The 22,357-nt window shown below is 45.7% G+C and overlaps 1 protein-coding gene across 7 annotated transcripts in view; it reads left to right on the forward strand.

The window, feature by feature from the left end:
- Window positions 1-22,357, forward strand: part of TSPOAP1 (TSPO associated protein 1) — a 71,019-nt gene that overhangs the window by 44,891 nt on the left and 3,771 nt on the right. For 2 of the 7 annotated variants that reach the window (XM_083806524.1, XM_083806525.1), the window contains exons 17-30: window positions 376-527; window positions 1,349-1,942; window positions 3,875-4,177; window positions 4,493-4,672; window positions 8,100-9,227; window positions 9,819-9,945; window positions 10,098-10,249; window positions 10,433-10,601; window positions 13,077-13,148; window positions 13,523-13,561; window positions 14,833-14,936; window positions 16,703-16,774; window positions 17,958-18,086; window positions 21,626-21,687. In XM_083806524.1, the coding sequence (XP_083662650.1) occupies window positions 376-527; window positions 1,349-1,942; window positions 3,875-4,177; window positions 4,493-4,672; window positions 8,100-9,227; window positions 9,819-9,945; window positions 10,098-10,249; window positions 10,433-10,601; window positions 13,077-13,148; window positions 13,523-13,561; window positions 14,833-14,936; window positions 16,703-16,774; window positions 17,958-18,086; window positions 21,626-21,652 (3,248 nt within the window). In that variant the 3' untranslated portion in view covers window positions 21,653-21,687. The remainder of the gene's footprint in view (window positions 1-375; window positions 528-1,348; window positions 1,943-3,874; window positions 4,178-4,492; window positions 4,673-8,099; window positions 9,228-9,818; window positions 9,946-10,097; window positions 10,250-10,432; window positions 10,602-13,076; window positions 13,149-13,522; window positions 13,562-14,832; window positions 14,937-16,702; window positions 16,775-17,957; window positions 18,087-21,625; window positions 21,688-22,357) is intronic. The other 5 variants (XM_083806520.1, XM_083806523.1, XM_083806521.1 and 2 more) reach the window with 4 other exon arrangements.

A 22,357-nucleotide genomic window follows, 5' to 3' on the forward strand; every position in this document is an offset into this window, starting at 1 on the left:
TTTGTTCTTCTTTTATTTTAAGAATTTATTACTTCTGTTTTCATTTGCTCTGAGAAGACATCCCCTTTGCTGATTTGAGCAGCATGCCTCTTGGGACATGGACAATCAGTTTTGCTGTGACCTGCACTTACCTTGCTCTAAGGGTTGCTGCATCTTGGCCTCAGCTACTTTTGCAAAGTTTTGTTTTCTGTGCATTAACGTTTTCACAGAACAAGAGCACCTTATTTGCTCTGGTTTTGTCTTGCACTTCCCAAGACTTGGGGTTCTGCAGTGACAAGGCTGGTGTGAGAGTTTTCTTTTTGATACAAACGGGTTTAATTTAGTGTTTTGCTGTAGTGAGGTAAGCAAGAAAAAAGTCTGTTTGTTTTCTCAAAGGTACGCCTGATGCTCCTCTGGATGTCCAGGTAGAAGCTGGTCCCTCGCCAGGTATCCTAGTTATCAGCTGGTTACCTGTCACTATTGATGCCGAAGGATCTTCTAACGGAGTTCGAGTCACTGGTTACGCTGTGTATGCGGACGGGCAGAAGGTATGGAGCTGATACTGTGCAAGGCTGATGTTTGTGCAGGTGGGTGGCTGGAGGCTGGTGCAGGGCCAATGGGGCAGCCTCAGAGCCTCAAGACATCGAAAGCAGCCACTGACTGTACAAGTCAGGCATGTGATGATGTTAATGTCACTGTGGTGCTCCTGTGACCTGGACAGGACTGAGAGGTACTTTGTGTATTCTTGAGAAGTGGAGAAAAAGGAGGACAAGGCCATGCTCTAAAAAGGGAGGAAACGTGTTTTTGTTTTTGTTTTTTTTCTACTGGGAAGGGACTTTTCTGATTAATACCCCATTAGCATGGTACACCGGGGCCAACTTTGCTGCAGGTTGGTTACTTAGGGCAGATCCAGATTTGTGGGATCCCAAGTGGGGACCCCGTAACTGCAGAATGGTTAAATTGCTTTGTGGTGGCTTCAGTAGGGAGTTTCATCATTCCTCATAAGGGTGCTTAGCTTGTTAATTTGATTCCAGTCTCTTCAGAACATAGTAACAGTTCCTTTCTGTTGACTGTCTTTCACGTATGTTTTTTATCCCAGCATTACAGTGTCTTCCTTTTGCCACGTTTGTGGTGTGTCCACCTGAAACATGGGTGGGGAAGAGGCATAATGGTGCAGCCTCACCATGGTGCTGCCAATAAGCCCCAGGAAAGTTAATAACTCATCTTTGCCAGTGATGTTATACCCAAAAGCTGTGACTTTCTCTTTACTGTTAGGGGACACTTGTTAACTTTGGGTTCAGGAACTACCTTTCTCAGAAAGGCTGAGCTGGGCACAATAAATAACTGCTTCCTGGTTCTTTGCTTGCAGGCAATAGAAGTTACTTCTCCAACAGCTGGGAGCATTCTTGTGGACTTGTCCCAGCTTCAGATGTTCCAGGTGTGCCGGGAAGTTTCTGTGAGAACAATGTCTCTGTATGGAGAGTCAGTAGATTCAGTTCCAGCCCAGATTTCCTCAGTCTTGCTGAGAACATCTCGTCACTCTTCACATTCAGATTCTGCTGTTTCTACTACTTTTACCTCTAGACTGCCCTGCGGAGACCCCAGGGGCTCTCTGTCTGCGCGCAGCCCACCCACACACCAGACAGTGGCACTTCTGCTTCGACAAAAAGTTTCCACTGATATCTCAGATGCCAAATTGACTGATCTTTCTTCCAGCCACGATGGCTCAGCACGATCTCTGCCAGAGAAAGCCTCCTCACCGCTGCACCTCTACTCTCCCAGTGCTTCCTTGGTGCACACCATAGGCACTTTCCCAGAGGGATCAGGCAATGCACAAGACAAGAAATGCCTGACTGTGCCTCCTCAGCAAGCTGGCAGCACAGTGCTCCCTGGTGAGGGCAAAGAGCCTGGCCCTTTAAAGGAAGCAGAATTGAAAGGCTCAGACGAATGGACAGAGGTGAAGGTAAGCTTAACGTCTCGTGCCCAGTGCCTCGTGTGCTGGGAAGGAGAATGAATGATTTTGGGGAATGGAATGACGTGCTGCTGTTTGTCTTTCTCCCGTTGTGACGCACTGTTTTCTTTGGGCCATCGTCCAGTGGTTGGCAAACTAGGAAACAGCATTGGCTGCTGTTGTGTGCCTGCAAGAGCAGAAGAATCTCACTGCTTGATTGCATGTGTGCAACCGGAGCATGAGTAGAGTTAGGAAAGCAAGAACTCCTTGGGACTGGATGGTGAAAAGGATGTTTCTACTGTTTTTGATGTCAGTGTTAGTCAGGCATTGCTGTTGTCTTTGACTTGCAAGAATCTTCTCCAGTTGGGTGGACTTGTGCAAGGCAGAGTAGGCCCCGTAGCAAGAAGGGGCACTGCCCAGTTAGGTAGCAGTGTCATAGAATCACAGAATGACTGGGGTTGAAAGGGACCTCTGAAGATCATCTAGTCCAACCCCTCTGCCAAGCAGGATCACCTAGAGCACCTTGCACAGGATGGCATCCAGGTGGGTTTTGAATATCTCCAGAGAAGGAGACTCCACAACCTCTCTGGGCAACCTGTCCCAGTGCTCTGTCACCCTCCCAGTAAAGAAGTGCCCCCTCATATTGAGCCAGAACCTCCTGTGCTTCAGTTTGTGCCCGTTGCCTCTCGTCCTGTCACTGGGCACAACTGAGAAGAGACCGGCTCCATCCTCTTGACACCCTCCCCTCAGATATTTATGTATACACATTGATGAGGTCTCCCCTCAGTCTACTCTTTTCCAGGCTAAACAGACCCAGTTCTCTCAGCCTGTCCTGTATGACAGGTGCTCCAGTCCTCTGATCATCTTTGTAACCCTCCTCTGGACTCGCTCCGGTAGTTCTATGTCCCTCTGCTACTGGGATGCCCAGTACAAACTGTCTTTGTGCAGCTGTCAACAAAAAGATGCAGGGCAGGAGGAGTCTAGCTGTCAGATTAAGTATGAAATCCAGACCTGCCTAGCTTTTGCCTAAACTCGGGGCATTTAGAAACTAGGTGCTGCAGTGTCTAAATCTCCTTTGGAGTCTGATCCTGTAAATATTTGCTAAGTGTGTCTGGTACATAGGGACAAAACTGTACTTTGTTGAAAAATGCAGTGGAGAGAGGCTGCCTTTTTCAGATAAACGGTTAGCAAAGGAGATGGCTGATGAAGGCCTGCCTGATTTACCCTCCTTGTTCCTGTCTGTGCAGTTGTACTGTTGTCCATATTCTTCACAAAATCCCATTTTCTTCACAGCACTTACCAGCTCCAGGAAGTGCTGGGATAGTGTCCTCACCCCCAGCTCAAGCTAACCCGCAAGCTAGTGCTCAGGATGTTCCTCTGGAACAGCAGAATGGGAAATGGCCTGGTGGTATAGGTTGGGCTCACCTTTTTCTTGCTGCTCTAAAACTATTTGTTGATATGCCTCTGTGGCCTGGATGTGACATATGAGGTGGCTGGACTCGCAAAGGTGCAAAGCACAGTGCTGTAGTGGAAGGGCCCACCTTCGGGTAACTCTGAGGAGGAGTTTGTTCCAGGACAGGCCAGCCTTCCGTGCTACAAAATTGGCTGCCAAAATCTTCATGCACCGATGACACAGAACACATGGTATTTCAGATAGAGCAGTGGGGTTAAGGGTCCCCTTTTGGTTCACAAGTGTTGGATGACATTTCCCCCGGGTTTCTTTTTGCTCCCTGCCAAGAAGGGGCTGGGTGGGTGGTGCAGCAGACTGGTGTCATTCACCTCAGAACTGCTGGCAAAGAGGCCAAGGTTGAACTTCTCAAATTGTCCTTGAGGGGTCCTTTGCAGAAGAGTAGAAATAGAGCATGCACAGGGGGGGCACAGGAAATGTCCTGCAGACGATGCTGTTGTCCTGGTGATGCCTTTTTTTTTTGGTTTGCTTCCCAGATGGAACAATCTGTAACCACAGCGCCTGAGCTAGAGACCCCATCTAGCGGTAGCCTGAAGATACGTATGGAGACCTGCCATACGTGCTCTGTGGAAGAGCCACTAAAAAGTCCCAGTACTGAAAGAGAGAGAGAGACAAAGGAGAAGCACTTGAGCCCAGAGCCTGTGCCCGCTCCAGGCCAGGCTGACAGGACAGAGGGCACCTCCCGAGATGCAACCACAGGTGGGAGCAGCTGCCAGGAGTTCCTGAAGTTGTCCCCTGGCAAGGAGGTGATGAAAGAAATGTCCAGAGTGAAAAGAGAGGTTTGTTTTGTACCTTGGTCAAATTTCTGCCTATGGAGGGGGATATAGATTGTATTTAATATCCTTTTTTTTTTCTTTCTTTTACAGTCTTAAGCTGTACCCTTCTTTGCATGCTATAAAATGTCTGTCAGTTTTGTGTGTTTATGCACACATTTGTGTGTGCATGTGCCAATTGCTGCACCGGGTGCTGTCCAATTTATTTCCTACCACACTTTAACTGCATGTGTATGAGAGAAAAAAAGTAAAATGTTACTTTATTGATGAAATAGAGAGGGTGCCTGAGAGGACTGAAGAAATTGTTTTGGTTTTCCACAGCAAGAAGAAAAACTGTCTGAAATAGGAAGACGACAGCTCACCCTTTTTGCTGAGCACAACCGTAGTTCAGACCTTTCGGATATTTTGGAAGAAGAGGAAGAAGATGAACTGTCCTCAGAAACTCTGGAAGAAAAGAAATGGGATTCAAGAGAGCCGTGTTACAGGGAGAATGGGGAAAAGGTAACCTGTAGCAGAGTGATGCTTGTGGGGAGCGCCAGTGCAGCCATCCCATGTCATCAGCTCACAGGAGAAGGTGCCGGTCTGGGCCCAGCACTCTCAGTAGTGCGTGACTAAGTTCCTGCATGCTCTGCTTTTACTCCCAGCATTGTCTTTAAGCTGCTAAAATGCAAGTTCTTTGTGATAGGGGAGGGTGTTTATATGTAATAAATGTGCCCGGGGTTTAATTAGTTGGAAAAACACACGATGTAATGTGAACTTTAGATCCCAGGGTGAAAAATCGATTGTAGTGATCAGGTTCTTAATGTAGATGGAAACAGTGAGCACAAAGGAGTCTGTAAAGTCCACCCATCTATAGATTCTGTACCAATCCACCGTCCATCCCTCCAAAGGGAAAATGGTCATGTAATATTTTGGCCTTAGTCCTGCACACACTCCTGAACATGAATCGTGTCGTGCAGATGATTTTGTTTAAGCCTTGGTGTTCTCTGAATGGAAGGATTGCTTGTGGGAGCAGTGCAACGGCTTTGCAATTCAGATGTTACAAGTGAGGAAAATACTGCTTAAGTTGAATTAGGAGCGATAATGTTTATTCATGTTACAAGTTCAAGCAGTTAAAGCTGGCTGGAGTGTTACAATGCATCTGCATCAGGAAATGCGCGTAAAACTGCATGACTGGGAAGGGATATATAATCACACAAACTTTGACAGTTGAAATGAATGCACATGAGGGAAGGTATTAAGGCTGGATGACTGAGAAATTAGAAAGGTTTGCAGGAAATGTGATCTGCCTGTATTGCAAGAAACGCCCTGATTTCTTTCATGTGATCAAAGAACAGTTGTAGTTCACTGATGCTGAACTGTGTGGCTCATAGCCTGCAGCACAGATGGGATGGATCTGCTGAGCATTAAATAGACAGCAGCAGAAACTGCAATGAATCTGGAGTAAATCTGCTGCTGCTTTGTCCCCTTTTGAAGGGGGTTCTGCTTTGGCGGGGAGGCTGGACCTGCAGGGCAGTGTGTCGGGAGAGCCTGGTGGCTGGAGATGTGGGCTCCCTGGGAAGAACATGTTGAAAGGCTCTAGATTGTGCTAGGGAAAAAAAAAAGCGATAAAAACAGTTAAACAGTTTCTCTGGAAGGAGAAAAAGGGGAAATGAGAACAGTTAGAAACACCATTACTAGTCACCTTTTCCTGGACATTTTATTAGCCTGAAAGTGTTTTTTTTTTTTTTTTTTTTTCCCCTGACAAAGAACTACCAAAAAACCCATGTACACTCTGATGGGTTGAGCAAACTGGTGCTTCTTGACCTGGTAAAGTGATTGTTTTCTGTTCTGGCAATGCAGAGTTGATGGCATGAGTGTGACAAGATGCTGAATGGGTAGGGGGCATCAGGGGGAAGGAAGATTTAGGGCACAGAGCTCACTACACTGCTTTGTAATGTAGAGGAAGATGATGGCTGAAGTCGGGCCAAGCCTCGGCAGGCCTATTTTCTAGGCTTCTGCATATTTAGTAATGTTCTGGGTTGTTTCAGGTCTCCTCAGCTGACTCCAGATATGTGGGATAAAAGAATGGAGGGGTTCTGATTTTAAAAAGTGTAATCTCATTTATGTTGTTTAACTTTCGTCTTGATTGTTAACTGACTATGAAGTCCCAGACCCTTCTCACGTTACATAATTTCATTATCCTACTTCTTTCAAATATGAAGCAGTGTTTCTTTTCTTCAAGATTTGTGTTGTCTGAGTCCCTGGATTCCTTTTGTCTTGATGTAGAAGCTCACACTTGCATAGCTGCAGCTTCAACTTGCTAGAAACCATTTATTATATTAAAACTCAAAAGCAAAGGCCCCAGTTCTGTAAATGTCTTACTAGACTGTTTTTTGTGGTTGCATTTATAAATTGGCATGTTACTAATTTGTGCTAACAAAGTAGGGCCTTGAGTGCTCGTCCTATGGAGAGTTTTAGGAAGCTGAGCTTGTTTGGTCTGGCAAAGAGGAGGCTAAGGGGAGGTCTAGTAGCTGCTTGCAACTATTTGAAGGATGATTACAAGGAGCAGAGAGCCAAAGTCTTCTTGTGGGTGGCAAATAATAAAGAAACAGGCAAGAGCCGTGAGCTGCAGTTTGGTTCATGTTGGACATTAAGTACAGACTTCTTTCCTAGGAAGGTGATGCAGCCCTGGGATGAATCTCATGGGTCAGAGGTGCAGGAGCTCCGATCTTTGTTGTTTTCCAGCCTCAGCTAAGCAAAACACTGCTTTAGTGTTTGCAACAGTCCTGCTTGGAAGTAGGAGATTGAACTAGACACCTCTGGAGGTCCCTTCTAACCCCTTCTAAATATGATTCAAGACCAGCTTTTGCTTGGAAAAAGTTACGGAGGTTGAAGTAGTCAATAGGCAGCTTCCAACTGCCTTTTCACCCTATCGTGGTTCAGTTTTTAATTATCTCTGCATGGGCAGGCTCGTGGCTGTAGCTTAAAACATCAGTAGCTACATATGCTTTGTTAACTACTTATAAATGTTTTTAGAATGTCATGATACAAATTATCAGGGAAGTTGGACCAGAGACCGCCAGGCATATCTTCTAAGCTAAATTATGCTATGTTTCCAGGATTCTACCCTTTTATTTTACTATAAATGTGGTAAAAGGCAAAACATAACTTACACAGTCGGTCCAAAACAAGTTTTAAAATTCAGTGTTTTTCCAAAAGTTTTATGTGACCAGGTAGGCTCTTTCCCAGATTGCAGGTGAGATAGAAGTATGCGTGAGCCCACTGAGATAAAGGACTTTCCTGTATATTCATGGCAATGCTGCATTAACCTGGATTTACAGGCAATAAACTACTGTAGAGCTGGCCTTTGACAGATGAGAGGAAGGGTTTGGGGAAGGTGCTTTACAGCAGAAACATCTTCAAGTTGTCCTGCTATACAGAGTCACTTCCTTATGTGCCAGTGTGAGGACAGAGAGATAAGGGAGGACTCTGGGTCCCTGTGTGGGCACAGGCTGTGAGCCTGGTCCCTGTGGAGGGAGGAAGCTGACCGGCTCCAACGTGCAGCGAGCAGCTACGGAGGATCTGTGTTGCTCCTGGCCCGTCATCCCAGGCTGGGAATGCTGGAGCTGCGGGGAGTCCAGCAGGCGGGATGGAGGGCGTTGCAGACAGTTGTCTGTGCAGAGGCAGAGCCTGGGAGGGAGCTCATCCATGCATTGGCCTTTCTCGCTTTCTGCTGCATTGCTAGTTCATCTGATTGTCTTTGCCAGAAGACCCATTGCTATTGTTTGCTTCCTACCCTCGCTTCTCTGCAGACCACAGTCGCTGCTTCATACCGCTGTGCTGGGAGGGAATCCACTGTAACGCTGTCTCTCTTTTTAATGCGTATTTCCTCTCTTTTTTTCCTTTGCTTGTCCTGGCTGTTGCTTTTCTCGGGGGCTGGGTACAGATGGATCTTTGTGATACTGACAGCGATGAGGAGATTCTGGAGAGGATACTAGAGCTCCCACTTCAGAAGAACCACAGCAAGAAATTGTTTAGCATCCCTGAAGTGACCGAGGATGAGGATGAAGATGAGGATGAGAAGGGTGTTATGGAGGAAAAGGCAAATGCTCAGGACTCCTTGGAAATGCCTACCTACCATGCAGGAAGGACCGAGAAGCCACTCAGCATCCAGGAGCCATTTTTAAAGGCAGATGGTAGTGATTCTTCCCCAGATCTGTCCACTGAGACCCCACGGGATGAGCGTACTGTTAAGGAGAGCAGAGGGGATGCTGACCATGCGAGCCCTGGCTTTGAGCCTCTGGGCTGGAGTCAGAAAAGGGCAAACTGGAACTGGGGCTACCAGGAGAATGATCCAAAGCCTGGGACTGGGGCAAGCCCCACTCAGAGCAAGAAGAAGGGAAATAATTATCGAGAGAAGATCCGGAGTCGGCCTGAGATGGGTAGGAAGAGACAAAATGATCTCTCAGAGCATTGCAGTCGTCTGCTGGGCAACTGCAGCCAGATGGGAAGTGGATTGTACAGAGCTCCTAGCCTCAGGGAAGAGCTGAACATTGTGAGCAGCGCTGGTGGTAAGGAGGGGTTTGATGTGTACAATCGGGCCAGACAAGGAGCCTCACGAAGAAACCACAGGAAAGCAGTGGTTTCAGGGTTTGGAGAACCTGCTTTGGCGGCAGCACGCTGCTCCAGCCCCAGGAACCTAGAAATAGACGTTGAATATGACTCTGAAGACGATCAGGATTCAACCTGTGCATCCCCCCCTGAGAGCAGGCTGTGGCCAGAAAGGTCCCAGAGCTGTGTGAGGGATTGGAGTGATTGCTCCAGTCAATCTGAGGTTGTCCACACGGATGGCAGAAGGGACCTGACCGGACTGGAGATGTTGGAAGAGCAGGACATGGAGTGGGCTGGGTATCCAAACCAGCACCTGCGATTCTTCTGCCAGGAGAAGGAGGCACTGAGGTGTGAGAGCAGCTCTGAGGAGCAGGGCTGGGACCTGGACTGTAAGTCACCTGTCTGGAGAAGGAGGCTCGAACATCCTTGGAAGGGGATACGTAGCACCTCCTTGCACAAAAGGGTTGGGTGACTTTTCCTATTCTGGTTTTGAAGCAGCTTGCAGTGGCGTTAGCTTCCCTTCTGCTTCCCTGGCCTGCCTGTATCTTGTTTTGTTCAGTGTTGTCCAGAGAAAGGACCCTCTAGGATCGTCCGGAAGAATATCTGGGAGATTCTGTAGTTCTGTGCTGCTTCGTGCCTTTTCTTGTATTAGCTGCTTCTGCTTTTCCTGCTAAATGACTGAGTGTCACCGATGCAGTATTCCTTTTCGCACTGGGTCTTCCTACCTGCAGCAGGAGGCTGTGGGACTCAAATGAGAACCCCTGGTGAAATAAGCTGATTTGTGAAAGCTTTGTGTAGATGATGACTGTAATGTCATTACCTTCCTTTGAAATGCCCTTTCCTGCGTCCTTGCATCCCCGGTGCCAGGCTGGGTGTCTGCCTGTATTTAGTTCTGTTTTCCACCTCCCATAGTATTTTCAGCTCTAGAGTGTCCCTGAAGAGGAATGTTGCATTTGGATGCACTGCGCTTTGTGGAGTGCATTTAGGCTGAGCGCTGTTCACGTGAGTTGGAAGGCAGAGGCTGCTACTAACTCTCTGGTGGTTCCTGTTGCAGGCGTCTGGTAATAAAGATCCTAGGGGCCAGGAGCTGTCTGGCTCAGCTGCCTGGCAGGCTCCCAGCAGAAGAGGGAACAGGAGCGTAAGAAGAAGTCAAATGCAGAAACCTTTGCTCTCTAGTCCAGGTGAGTGGGGAAGGAGGGGAGAGTCATGCAGCAGAAGAGAGGGAGGCTGTTGGAAATTGCATGGGGGAGGCTGATAGTATTTTAGCCATGCAGGTCTGTGGCAGGGAAATGGTGCTTACATTATATCTGGTGTGTCGCCTGACTACTTCCAGGTCCTCCAAGGAGTGCTGCGTCAGAAACTGCTGTTAAAGATGATGGCATTAGAATATTTGTGGCCCTCTTTGACTATGATCCTGTTTCTATGTCTCCTAACCCTGATGCAGCAGAAGAGGAGCTCCCGTTTAAGGAGGGGCAGATCCTGAAGGTAGGAGCAGGTCTTAGTGAACATCTACTCTATATGGAGCCACCTCTTGTTCCAGGGACAGCGTAAACTTTGGGAAGCGGAGCTTCCTCATCTTGGGAGTTTCCTTAGATTCCCTTTCTCTGTTGTCTTTGTGTCTTGGTCCCTGTAATGTAAGCAGTCCTTGGCCTGTCTTTTACCTTGCAGGTGTGTGGAGACAAGGATGCTGATGGCTTTTACAGGGGTGAATGTGCAGGAAGAGAGGGTTACATTCCATGTAACATGGTATCTGAAGTCCAGGTGGAGAATAATGAAATCAAGAGGCAGCTCCTAAAGCAAGGGTTCCTTCCTGCCGACACGCCAATGGAGAGCATAGGTACTGTATCTCCTTTCTGTGTGTGCTGTGCTATTGCCCTCACATGTCCTTGCTGAACTGTAGAAAGCTCAGTTGTGCTGTCAAGTTTTGTGGCCAATGCAGCCCACCAAAATGGCTCATCCCCAGGATCTGAACGCTTGTTTAGTGGCTACAGTAGTGGCAAGCAGGGATGTCTGAGGTCTTGGTTCATACCAGATTCTAGTGCAGCACAGCACTGCCCAGAGTTGCATTTGCAGCTGCTTGAGTTGGTCCAGTGCTTGAAGTGTTGTGCTTTTGAACTCCACACAGAGTTTGGTGAAGCTGATCCTCAGTAGAGGAGAAGGACCAAAAGTTTGAAGAGCAACTGAAATTTGTGAACACAGTTTTCACTTTTGTGCTCTCCCTTGTTCTGTGAGTTTGTAACTGAGCCTGTAGGCCCTTAGGTGACAGAATTGCAATGTGGGAAAGAAGAAAGATGGGCAAAGGCTCGTAGTGAATGGTAGGAAGGGTGTGAGACAGCAAGGCAGTCAAGCAAGAGTGTACAATGGGCAGACCTTGGTCCGTGGGCTGTTTCTCACTCACTCCCTGAAGTACATGGTTCAGTGGTTTATGCACTGCAGAGGCTTTCCTGTTTCTTTCCACTCATGTTCAGAGAGAGGAGAGGAACCTTCCCTGGGATTTGCAGCCATTACTGCTTGGGCTGGGTTAGACTGCAGTTGGAGGGCTATGAGCTGCCCTGAGACTGCTGTCAACAAACTGTGACCCACATGCCTGTCTTTTATCCCTCCGTCTCATCCCGTGCTTGTTTTTGTACTCTGTGCTACCAGTGGCAATTCTTTGACCTTCTCCACTTGTTAAAACGAGAGGAAATTTGTGGTTTGGCCAGCCACCTTTTCCTTACCAGTTCAGCAGGCGGAAACAGCACACGTATGGGGTTTTTGGGTGCTTGGGGTGGCAAAGGACTGAGCTGTTCTCACAGGCAGTCGAGGAAAAATGAAAAAGAAGCAATCAAACTTGTTTCTGTTCCTCTGCATGGAGACCTATTGTCCAGCCCTTGAGACTAAGGGTTTAACCATGCCCAACTGCTAAATGTGGGTCTCTGGAAGGTGAGCCCTCAGGAGCACAGGACTTGGAGGCAGTTGCTTTCACTTTGTGGCTGTGTGTTTTTTGGTAGGTCTGTGTCTGTTGGCCCCTCTCATGTCTACGGGGAGCAGAGATTTTACTAAGGCTTTTTTCACCCCTGGAACATTCATAATGTTTCTCTTGAATTTATTCCCTGGTACTCAGAGAAGATTTGATGCCCGTGGCGGCCTTTGTACCTGTGTGGACGTACAGGGCTCTCTGTCCCCTCCCCTGTTGCGTCCTCCCAGAATAAAAACCTTAATAGCTCTGAGACTGCATGAAACATAGTGGATTTGAAAGTTTCCAGAAGAGTGGGGGTAGTGAAAAAGATACGTGGGGGTGTGTACAGAGACGGTAAACCTTGTTCCCTTAGGCAGCTGGGCTGTACGTGCCTGTTTTTGTGCTGCTGTAAACCCGTATTACAGCCTGGTAATTGAGGGAATGCCTCTAAGGGGTTGGTCTGGGTACTCCTTCTGCAGGCTCAGCTGGGGACTCCTCTAGGGATGTATGTGCTGGCTTCTCTAGAAATCCTCACTTTTCTGGAACTTAAAGGGACATGTTCAAGCACTGAAGAGCCATACAGGGGCAGTGGATGTGTTTGAGCGGTTTGTACAATGAGAGGCTGAGGGATTGTGGCTTGTTTAGCTAGGAGAAGAGAAGGCTTGGGGTATGTGAAGAATGACTTCTGGCAGCCCTCTAGCACCTTAAAAGAGGTTAGCGAGCAGGCACAACCGGGCAGTTCATGGTACTGCATGGCTGAAGGAAAAGGGAAAATAATAATCAGTTGAGAGTTATGACCACATAAAAGAAACAGATCTCTCACTATGAGGATAACCAAGCATTGGTACAGGACTCAAGAGGTGGGGGAATCCCTGTCCTGAGAGTTTTTCAAGACCCAGTGAGGCAAAGCCTTGAGCAGCCTGGTCCAAATCCAGTATTGACCCTGTTCTGTTCAGAAGTTTTAACAAGAGACATCCCAAGGTCCCTTCCCACTTGAGCTGATGGGATACACCTCACCTGGCATTTTTTAGGTACTAATGGTACAAAGGCTTTATTTTATCTTTGTGGTGCTACTTCTGAAAGATAAAATGCAGCTAAGTGGCAAAGTTTGTCAGATGTATACTGTGGCATCAATTATGGGCAAAAATACAATGTGGAATTCTGTATATGTCTAGGATGTGGATCATGCCTCGTCTGAGTCCACATACAGTAAATAGAGACTGGGGCTTTGTGCACAGAAATCACAGTGTCTGCTTCCCAGGGGAAGCATGTCATGCCACTCTGTTGCCTGTTCACTCTTCAAGATGCTTTTCACTTTCCATTCACTGTCTGTTTCTCTTGTCTATTTATTTGCTTTTTTGGATTTTTATTAAGGAAATGGCACATTTTCTCCACCTCCACGCCGCCAAACCGTCCCTCCTCCAAAACCCAGACGCTCCAAGAAAGGTCTGTGTCATCCACTGCTTCCTCTTTGGTTTTTGCAATAGGATTACAGACTGCATTGAATTTTTACTACTTGCTTACAGGACCCTCAGATGTTTGTCTCTGTACGACTGCTAGGAAGTGGAAAGAGATTCCATCCCTGCTGGTGTTAAGTTTTTTTAACAACAGTGATGTCTTTTATAGTTTTGGAGCTTGACCTCTGCGTCCTATTACATCCTTGAGTCATGGTTACTGGCTTAGACTTTGAGTTGCATGAACAGTTTGCTTCTGTTTTTTGCTGCTGTGGTGTTTGTTCTTTTTATTGTTGTTTGTCAGTTATGTGGTGTGGACACTGTTGAAAGACGAATACCCATTGACAAGATGTTTTCTCCCCCCAGCAGAACTGGATAAACAGGAGAAGTACAAGTCTCATCCAGGTAAGAATTGCTCTTTCTTACTGTAAGAAGGGGAATGCTACATTGGCATCGTAATACGGACACTAGTTTTGTGGTCATAGGCAAATCCAACATCCTGTATCACAGAATGGTTGAGTTTGGAAGGGATCTCTGGAGTCTGCGTTGTCCAACCCCTCTGCCAAGCAGGGTCACCTAGCACTCGTTGCACAGGGTCACATCCAGGCAGGTTTTGAATATCTCCAAAGATGGAGACTCCACAACCTCTCTGGGCAACCTGTTCCAGTGCTCTGTCACCCTTACAGCAAAGAAATGTTTCCTCATATTCAGCCGGAACTTCCTGTGTTTCAGTTTGTGCCCGTTGCTTCTTGTCCTGTAGCTGTAGTCCTCATTCAGAGCACTGTAAGTAAGAGAATGGTCATTCTCAGGGAAGAAGAGTTGTAGTTCTTTAATTTATTAGTGACTGCAGTGGCCTTTGACTAAACAAGGGAGCCTTTGGAGGTGAAGGGCACACCTGGTTTTGCTTTCCAAGGGCAGGGTAATCTCTTATTCATCTGATGCTGCGATCCTTAAAATCCAAGGTCCCTTGAAGGAGTTCTCTCTATGCTTAGGTGCTCTGTGATTTATTGATGTCAAGAGAGTTCAAGCCTGCAAACACCTTGCTAACCCATGCAGTGTTGACCTGAAGCATAGATCAGACCTGTAAGATGAAGGACTGGACAATTTGTGTTTTCTGTAGTGCCAAGCTTTGCTTTTGTAGAGCCAGAGCAGGTCTTTAAGTAATGGGGCTGAGCAGGTAGGTGGTTGTAAAAATGCAGGGTGTTGCCTGCCCTTCCCTTTGTGCTGAGCTTTGTGCCGGTGTGGCTGGACTGCCTGTTGATGTTGTTTAGGGTCTTCCTGTGTCCTTGGCACTTATTTATTCCTCAGGATATATTTTACATGGAGAAAAGAGAAATGTCCATTGGAGACACTGTAAAGAGACTGCTGTCTTGTGTGTTTGTATTCGTTAGTATATAAAATTAAAAAAAAATTAAAACTCCTGTATTTATAGGCAGGATACCAGGGTACTGCAAGTGGGAGATGTCACCGGTTCTGTGATTGCGAGTTAATGCAGGAGATCAGAAAACTGCTTTACCAGATATCTCGGGGTCCTCTAAGACCTCTTGCTCATTCAGTTTCCCCCTTGTATTCATTTTATTCAATTTACTCCCAAGAAGAGTGAAGAGCTGCTGTGATGTGGTATTTTGTCCTTTGCCTTCCAGCTCAGCATGTTTTGTTATGTTTTTGTCCTCCAGGACAGAAGCATCAGGACTTTGAAGCTGAACTACTTACTCCTCGAAGTATGATGGCTGTCTTTGACTATAATCCTAAGGAGAGCTCCCCAAATGCAGATGCAGAGGTAACCAGCAGCTGCTCAGTCCTCTGATACCTTTCTTTTTCCACTCTTTTTTTCTTCTGTCCTGAGACACTTAAGACTTTGGTCAAAACTAAGGTGATTATAGCATGGCAAAATAATGACTAAAACGATTTGGCTGAAGCCATAAAATATAAAGTTTGCCCATACGTTCTCTCATGTATTCCCTAATAACAGCAGTCAGTTATTATTCTGTGAAGAGTATGAAGCAACACACCCCTAATAGTTTTCAGTATTTGTCTCTGTGAAGCTATTAGAGCATCTTGTGGCCTTGTAGCATCCTGTAAGTGTTTAGACAGGACTAAACAGCCCCTGCTGCTAGCAACTGATCCGGGGCATCCTGTGGTAAATGGAAATACCTGATTAAAGGTCAGAATTGATTTCTGATACTTATGGTGAACGTGTCTTTATGGAGCATGTCTTTTGTGTTAGCTACCTGTGTAGGTCTTTGTTCAAGCAAGAACACTTAATTCCAATTTAATGGACCAGTCCTCTAAGCTCGGCTTTTCAAGCAGTCTCTACATATAATCCAAACAGGGATTTTGTGGATAAATATGTTTCTGATGGAAAGATTGTAAAGCAAAATCCTTCCAGCAAAAAAGACTTTCTGAATTAGAACATGCTCTGTTTTTGTTCCTCTGTAGCAGCATCGGTCTACTCTGAGCAAACATAGTATAGTAAAAAGAATGTATGGCCAAGAGGTGGCGCAATACAGGTAATGCTTGACACCCGATCTGTGTGTTTTATGAACAAGAGAGCCTGCTTCTGAGGACAGAGTATTTTGGGGGTAATGGATTATTTTAGGAGACATACAATAAAAACATGCATCAACCAGCATCTATGCAGATATTCACACATCTGACCAAAGAATTTTTTTTGAGTCCTTGTCAACAAGGTGCTGTTGACATTGCATTATTAGAGGTGTTCCCCATTCAAACTCACAGAAAATTTGGTCACTTGATTTGCTGGAAAGCTGCAGTTGGTGTTTTTGAACCTGCAGAAAGACCTAATAGGATCAGCTGTGCAGTTCTTTGTGCCTGTGAGTGAAGTTCCCTAGAAGCTGCTTTCTGCTAGGACAAAGTCATTCACTGCCATCAGTAGGAACCTGCAGCCTCAGGAGAGAAATCGAGTACTGGGAACTAAATAAAGTAAATATATCAGAAGTAGGTCTCTTCGAGCCAGTGCTTCCGTGGTTCTGTGAATTTCATGTAAAAACATGTCTCCAATGGGACTTGCCCATTATGCAGCCTGTTGGAAGACTCCACCTCTTCTATCTTAGAGCAACTGTTTCACTGTAACTGGGGGGATTCCTTCCATTAGAAGAGAATACCTATATCTTTGGCATTGGTCTTGTGCTCCAAGGAGTACCCTGAGCATTGCATACAGAACAGTCATCCAAGGTAAGGGGGGATTTAGTGTTTATATTAAAAAGGAAAAAAAAAGGTATTTCTGGTGCTTGTTCAATTTGTTCTTGGCACCCCTTTCTAGAACAGGTGGTAGGTACCATTTTGAAGTTCTATTAAAATTGGTTTACGAGACAAATTTTGCTCTTATCCTACTTTATGAAATGCTTCCTTAACACTGAATTGCACAATTTCCCAGGTTGGTTGTTCTGCGTTCTGTTCCTGCAAGTCTTATCACAATGGCCTCCCTCACTCATGGTGAGATTGTGCAAGCACCCCAGGGCAACCTTGTGAGAAATTCCAGGCAGTGCTCCTCCTGTGACCATCATTTCCTTTTGTTCATTGCAGGCTGAACTGACTTTCAGCGCAGGGGACATTATCACTGTGTTTGGGTCCATGGATGATGATGGGTTCTATTATGTAAGTATTGGGGTTGGCTGGGTCCTTTGGCTACATCTGAAATCCTTGGATTCCATCTAGTGGCAGGAGAGCAAAAATTAGGGATAAAATGTTCTGCTGCTGGAACACGTGAACACATGCCTCCTTAGAATAAGCAGATTGTTTCTTGCAGTCCATGTTCCTCCTCTAAACCTAATATTCCAAATGGTTCTGAGTTTCTTTCTTGGACTAAATTGACTGCAGGTTTCCCAAAGCCTAAGATGCGTTTACTGCACATAGATCAGTTGCATCAGCATCTGCTACAAGCTGATTTGTCGCCAAGGACTCTGACACATGGTCTTATCCAGGACAGGAGGCTAAAATGGTAATATAAGAATAAAATGTATGCTGATCCCCATCCTGCCACACATCAACATACCAACTTCAACAAACACTGATATCTGTTTAATTTACTGTGGATAGCTGGGGACTATGCCTGCCAGCAAGCTGTGTGTTAGACACGTTTCTTAGCCCTTGGATCATCCCTCTTTTCCTGCACAGAAAACAGTATGCAGTCATACATCAAAGTTGAGGTTCACCACTAGGTAAAGTCTGGAGGCATTGTTACGAATGTTTTGTTTGAATTCCTTCATGGCGTTGGTCAGACAACATTGCTGGGGTTGTTTTGTCTCACCCAGCTACCTCTTGCTGAACTAGAGACAAATTTTTGGAAAGACAGCCAAGCTTGGTTTTGAGCTCCAGATGTCAGTGAGCATAGAGACAAGGCCTACAGGGCATTGTACTAGCAGTACTTCATTCTTAAAAAAATTAAATACCAGAACAATTTAAAGGCCTTTAGGAATCCTGTGGCACAATCATGTTCCAGTTGCTTCCAGGTTATTAGTGGAAATTTTTTGAGTTTGTAAAGTGCAAATAGTTTTCATAGTCTATGACTTAGAGGTGTCTGTCCATGCTGTTGGAATACATTTGTCATAGCTTGCCATCATCTTTTCTTCCTTTACACTCGTGTGTTTTTGCGTTTTGAATTGTTCCACAACTAAGCAAGAATGTGAGTTGTGAAACTTACTGAGGATGCTTCCAACATGAATGTGTTCCTGAGCTTCTCTCAGGCCGTAGCATAGCCTTCTCGGAATGGGGCTGCTCCTCTATTTATTTTTCCATCAGCCAGGAAACCTGATATGGGAACTGAACGTTGATCTTTCAGGGAGAGCTGAACCAACAAAGAGGGCTTGTCCCATCTAACTTCTTGGAAGCTGTAACTTCAGATGGAGGCATGGTTGAGGAACTTCATTCAAAAGATAAAGATGCTTTTCCACTGAGTTCTGAGAGCCAGGTAAGATTGTGAGACTGCATAGTACAGACAACCAAGCTGTGACATGGTCATGGTTGGAGAGTGGGTGTTGCACAGCATGCAGCATCTGATGGAGTGATTTAAGTTATTGCATGTAGCTTGATTCATCCCATGGGAGCTCAGAAGTTTAGAAGGGAGCACCAGGAGCTCTTCTTAAAGACTTAGTATAGTACAAAATGAGGCACGAAGCAAGAACATTTTCTGGGACCTCATGCTTGTTATTGTCATGTGAGCAAAGAACATCACAGGTCCCACCAGCAAGTTCTTCAGATGCACACAAGGGTCAGTGATGAAATCCTGCTGCAAGCAAAGCAGTTCAGCCAGATCCCCAGACGCATGAAATTCCTCACATTTGCTCATATCCATGCCAAGGAGTTCTGGAGTTATTGACACCTAAGCACCAATACTTTTCTACCTATCCCAAGTTAGATGTATCTTAAATCTGTCCAAGGCACTTTCAGAAAAAAAATGAAACATAGAGGGAAGGATCAAACAGATCTGAGGAGTGGATCCACAGGCTAAGGCTTTGGGAGCAACCCACAGATGCAAGGGGTTCAAAGATTGGGCTATCCCCCTTGCGTTATGTTTCTGATACTTTTCAAGCAAATGCTTGAGCAGGAGATTTGGGTCATCTGCCAGATTCAGTCAGTCCTCAGAAGGTGTGGCCAAAAGTGTGACACCTCCCTGGTCACTGCCTGTGCTGTGGCATTCTAGACAGTGGGAGGCAGGGAGTGACACAGCCTGGTCCCAGTTCAAATGTACTTATTCCTCAATCTTCAGTTCTTCTCGGGGACGTTATTATACAGGCCCGTAAAAGTGTGGAAGAGCAGGCCTAGATTGGCTTTGAGGCAATCCTTAAGGAAGTATGCTTCCTAAATCCTCCTCTATCAAACTCTTCACTGGTGTCACCCTAGCTTTCTATCTCTCTGCAGTGTCATTTGTCTTATTTTTCATTCTCTGCTCCTCCTTTACTCACTTCCCACCTACCTTTCTTCAAATGCTGCCTGGACTTCCACAAGCTCTACCTACAGCCCCCTCTTTTGCTTCCAGGCATTTGAAGCTTTGTTGGTGTAATGTTTGTCCCACAGCCTCAATGTCTTCTTACGAGGCGAAGTGGCGGGACTGCCTCAGAAATAAGTTTTGAGGGTAGTTTGCTGGATCATCTTCTAAACCCAGAAGTGGTTTTGGTCCCTTATGCTTGCCTGTTTTGGATACTGAGTCACTTTGATCACAGCCAGCAAGGGTTGGTCCTTGCTGAGCAATCAGAGAAATTAATGAGCTGTTACTACCAGGGTTTAGCAGCTATGAGGTTACACAGATCTAACTTTCTGGGTGGAAACAAATATTCAGAGTGGATTTTCTTCTCCAGTTCCGCTATCAGAACAATGGACTCTTCACAAATTATCCATCTATGAGAACAGAGGTTGCCAAAGGAGACAGGAACTAGTACAACTATAGCAGGCTGAATTCATAGTACAGCTTATTGTGGACCTGACATCCTCTCTGGCATTGATCAGCAAGGGCCTGTTTCATATGTTGGGGGATCATTATTCCATCCCCAGCCTGGGCCCCAGAATTTGTGAAAAAAAAAAAAAAAGATAAATAATAGGAAATTCAGCGAACCTTCAGGGTTCAAAGAGCTGCCATTTGTAAATGGTATTCTACTGAAGAGAGGTAAGAGAGACCAACAAGGCTGATAAACAGAGGGACATACACAATAAATCCGTCTGATCCCCTGCTGAGCAGGGAGCACAAGCTGCTCCTCCTTGATGCTTTATAATTTGCTGCTGCTCCCCTCCCCTCTCCCCTTTCCACTGGGGCTGGGTTCAGCAGGAGTTGACTGTTCGCCTGGACACAGCAGTTTGGCCCAGATATCCTTGGGTGCTCAAAGCTGTAATTTTTTTTCTGTGATTCATGACACCTTTTTTAAACAGGAATACCTCTCAAACATGATAAACCCTCATGTCTATATTGACATATTTCAGGCTTGCCTGGCCTTCAGTTCATTTGTGTTTCTATGCCAGAGATCCAACAGAGCTTTTCGTTACATTTGATCAGACTTTGGGTTTGCAGAGCGAGAAGCTGTTGCCTTAGGCCAGGATAGATTTGGTAGCTCTGTCACTTGGCCAATCCACGAGCTGCTGTTCCTTGTGAAGTCTGGGAACTTGGAAAATTCAGTTCTTGATGATTAAGCCAATTTTCTATCATTGGGAGTCCACATTAACTATGCAAGCATGACTTTCTGTTGTCTGCTTCTGTGTGGTGGCAGACAGTTTCCTGTCCTGCTGCCTCCCTGCTTCACCAGCACACCTGTCCTGGGTGATTCTGGCTTAGCACTCTTAATTACGTGCAGTCCTGCTTGTACTTTGCAGTCCAGCTCCATCTAAACAGCTTCTAAATAGGAAGGGAATGTTTGTCCCCTTGTAAAAGCAGTATATTTATCCTGCTCATAACCAAGCTTGTACTAGATAACTACATTTAGTTATGTTTAGTGAGTCCTGAGAAGAGACCTTACCCACTGAGTTTTTGGCTGTGTCGTATCAATTACAGCATCCCGACCTATGAGCAAAACACTTGATGGGTAAGGCAAGAAGGAACATGTTCTCCTATAGAAAACACGTATTTTAAGGGCCATCCCCGAGCTGTCATAAACTGAGTGATACAGCCAAGCACGAGGCTTTCCAAACTCTGTCATATTCATTCCGCAGAGTTTAGGAACATGCTAGTTAAGTGTGTTTTTGGCATGTATATGTAGGCAGAACACATACAGGTGCTCCTGTTTGAGATGAGATGGGGCGAGTGGACAGGGCTTATGCAAAAAATCACCAAAGACAGAAGATGCATGGCAGCCTCTAGAGAAGTATTGTTTGAATGTTCTGGGACACAGCATAGCAAAAGTCTCCCAACAAATTTGCCAGCTTCGTCTTGAGACCTAACACATCAGTGAGCATGCATACTCACCATGGTATTAACATCAGAGCTTTGGATTGTATTAAAGCTAGTTCCAGTCTTAACAGAAGCTTCTCCAGCATGACCACGAGTGATTTTAAAATCGCCTGTAACTTCTTGGATTTAAAGTTTTCACCATGTGTGTTCTTCCCATTTCCCTTCTCCTTGATGCTGTGCCAAAGGCCTGAGAGTAAGGACAATTAACTTTCCGAATTGAACTGGGGAAGGTGAATTACTAGAATTATTTCTGAGTAAATCTTAAAATGCTGCCATCTGAAAAAGGTGAAGCAGTTTGACTTTCAAAGTAACATCGTTTCGGTATTAGAACCAGCAACAAAAAATGCAGTACAAAGAGGAGTATCCAAGAAGTTATGATCACGAGCTAGGGCGCTGAAGCACTCATGTTCACCAGCTATGAGCAGTTTACCTTAATGCTGCAGCTATTGAATGAATATTTTTGCCTCACTAATATGCAGTTTCTGTCAAAGACTGTTTGTAAAGCAACTTCAAAAAGTATTCAATTCTAATTGATTTCATGTATTTATTTCTGCCATGGCGGTTCTTTTCTTCAGAGAATGAGGAAGAGAAGAGTCCAGTGATAGATATGAATGATACATAGAGAGAGAGCAACCATGTAAGTTTGTGTGAGAAGATCTCTTCAATTTCCCACCCAGCCTAGCCTATTAAAGGGTCCTGCACTTGCGATTTACTCCTGTTCTTGCTTGTAGTTTGACAGGCTGGTCTGGGGCTCTGCTACCAAGTCCAGCTTCAAACCCTCTGGTGGCAGATCTTTACCTGCCAAGTTAGTTCTGTGTTAAAGAGATGCCACGTTCAGCACATGAAGTGCAGTTTGGAACAATTATCTGGTGGTTTTGGGGACCGTGATGGGACTGTAGTAGTACTGGATATTCAGGTTTAGAAAAGACCTGCTTTGTAATTCAGCCTCGCCATTCTACCACTGTTCAAGCACATCAGCAACAAGAACCTCATGTAGCCTTTGCAGAATCCTGCTCAGGCTGAGCACCCCCCATGTTCAGTCTGTTTTTTTTTTTCCACTTCTTGAAACACCCCCATACACCATCAACTTAAGGAAGTAGGAACACTTAGTCCCTAAAACCAACCTAGTCTGGATAATTGTTCTGTCTGACAATTTTGGGGCTGGGGGGTGAGATCCCTGGTTTTGGGTGGCAGTGGGAGGAGATCTGTGGTTTTTCTTCCTTTCAAACATTGTTTTCCAGAAGTTATACAAGTCAATACCCGAGAGAGCATTGAAAAGTGTCCCCTGAAAACTAACGTGCCTCTTC

This window comes from Anser anser (genome assembly GCF_964211835.1).
Source record: "Anser anser genome assembly, chromosome: 20".
Classification (NCBI taxonomy): domain Eukaryota; kingdom Metazoa; phylum Chordata; class Aves; order Anseriformes; family Anatidae; genus Anser; species Anser anser.